General features: G+C 54.2%; 1 protein-coding gene across 1 annotated transcript; it reads left to right on the forward strand.

The window, feature by feature from the left end:
- Window positions 1–224: 224 nt before the first annotated feature.
- LOC308170172 (MIF4G domain-containing protein B-like) lies at window positions 225–890 on the forward strand (the record flags this gene model as incomplete). The annotated part of the gene is given in 2 exon segments (XM_080544934.1): window positions 225–410; window positions 414–890. Coding segments are annotated over 2 exon segments (663 nt in total).
- Window positions 891–1,108: the final 218 nt, after the last annotated feature.

Genomic DNA, 1,108 nt, shown 5'->3' on the forward strand with positions numbered 1-1,108 from the left:
CCCTGAAGCAGCTCTTCAGAACTGACAGAAAATACGCTTCAGAGGAAGTCGACCCATCAGCTGTGTGTGGATGTCATGGATGCATCAAGCTGAACTTTACCAAAGTGGTGATTGGATGCCAGCTGTTCTTCCCAGGTGGTGATTGGATGCCAGCTGTTCTTCCCAGGTGGTGATTGGATGCCAGCTGTTCTTCCCAGGTGCTGATTGGATGCTCTCTGTCTAGGATGGACAGCTGTAAAGAGGACTACAAGATCCAGTCCTTCGACATGGAGACTCAGAAGCTGCTGAAGACGGCACTCAAAGAGCCCAGTGCGGTGGACCTGGAGAAGGTGTCTAACGTGATTGTGGACCAGAGCCTGAAGGACGCGCTGTTCAGCAAGGAGGCAGGACGCATCTGCTACACCATCGTCTAGGCGGAGCAGAAGCAGAACAACGGCAGCGTGTTCAGGAGGAACCTGCTGAACCGTCTGCAGGTAGAGTTCGTGGCGCGGGAGGAGACCAGACAGCGCTCCCTGCAGGAGTGGGTGTGCTACGTCACCTTCATCTGCAACGTCTTCGACTACCTCAAGGTCAACAACATGCCCATGGTGGCGCTGGTCCACCCGGTGTACGACTGCCTGTTCAGGCTGTCCCAGCCAGACTCCCTGAAGAACGAGGAGGAGGTTGACGTTCTGGTGCTGCAGCTCCACCGCATCGGGGAGCAGCTGGAGAAGATGAACGGGCAGCGCATGGACGAGCTGTTCTACGTGCTGCGGGACGGCTTCCTGCTGCTGGAGGGTGTGGGCAGCATGGCCCGTCTGCTGCTGCTGGAGGTGCTGGAGTTCAGGGCCGGGGGCTGGACCCTCAGCGACAGCGCGCAGAAGTACTACTACAGCGAGGTCTCCGACTAGAGACACACTGGAGACACACCACCCAGACTAGAGACACACCATCCCAGAAGTACTACTACAGCGAGGTCTCTGGTCTGGGTGGTGTGTCTCTAGTCGGAGTAGATAAGAGAGATTTGATATGTGCAATTGTAAATGGTTGTAAAAAAAAAATGAAAAGAAAAGAAAAAAGAAAGGGGTTTAGTTGACTTAGAGGTTCATCTACAAAGACTTTTAGTTAA

This window comes from Nansenia antarctica (assembly GCF_963989245.1).
Source record: "Nansenia antarctica genome assembly, chromosome: 14".
Taxonomy (NCBI): Eukaryota; Metazoa; Chordata; class Actinopteri; order Argentiniformes; family Microstomatidae; genus Nansenia; species Nansenia antarctica.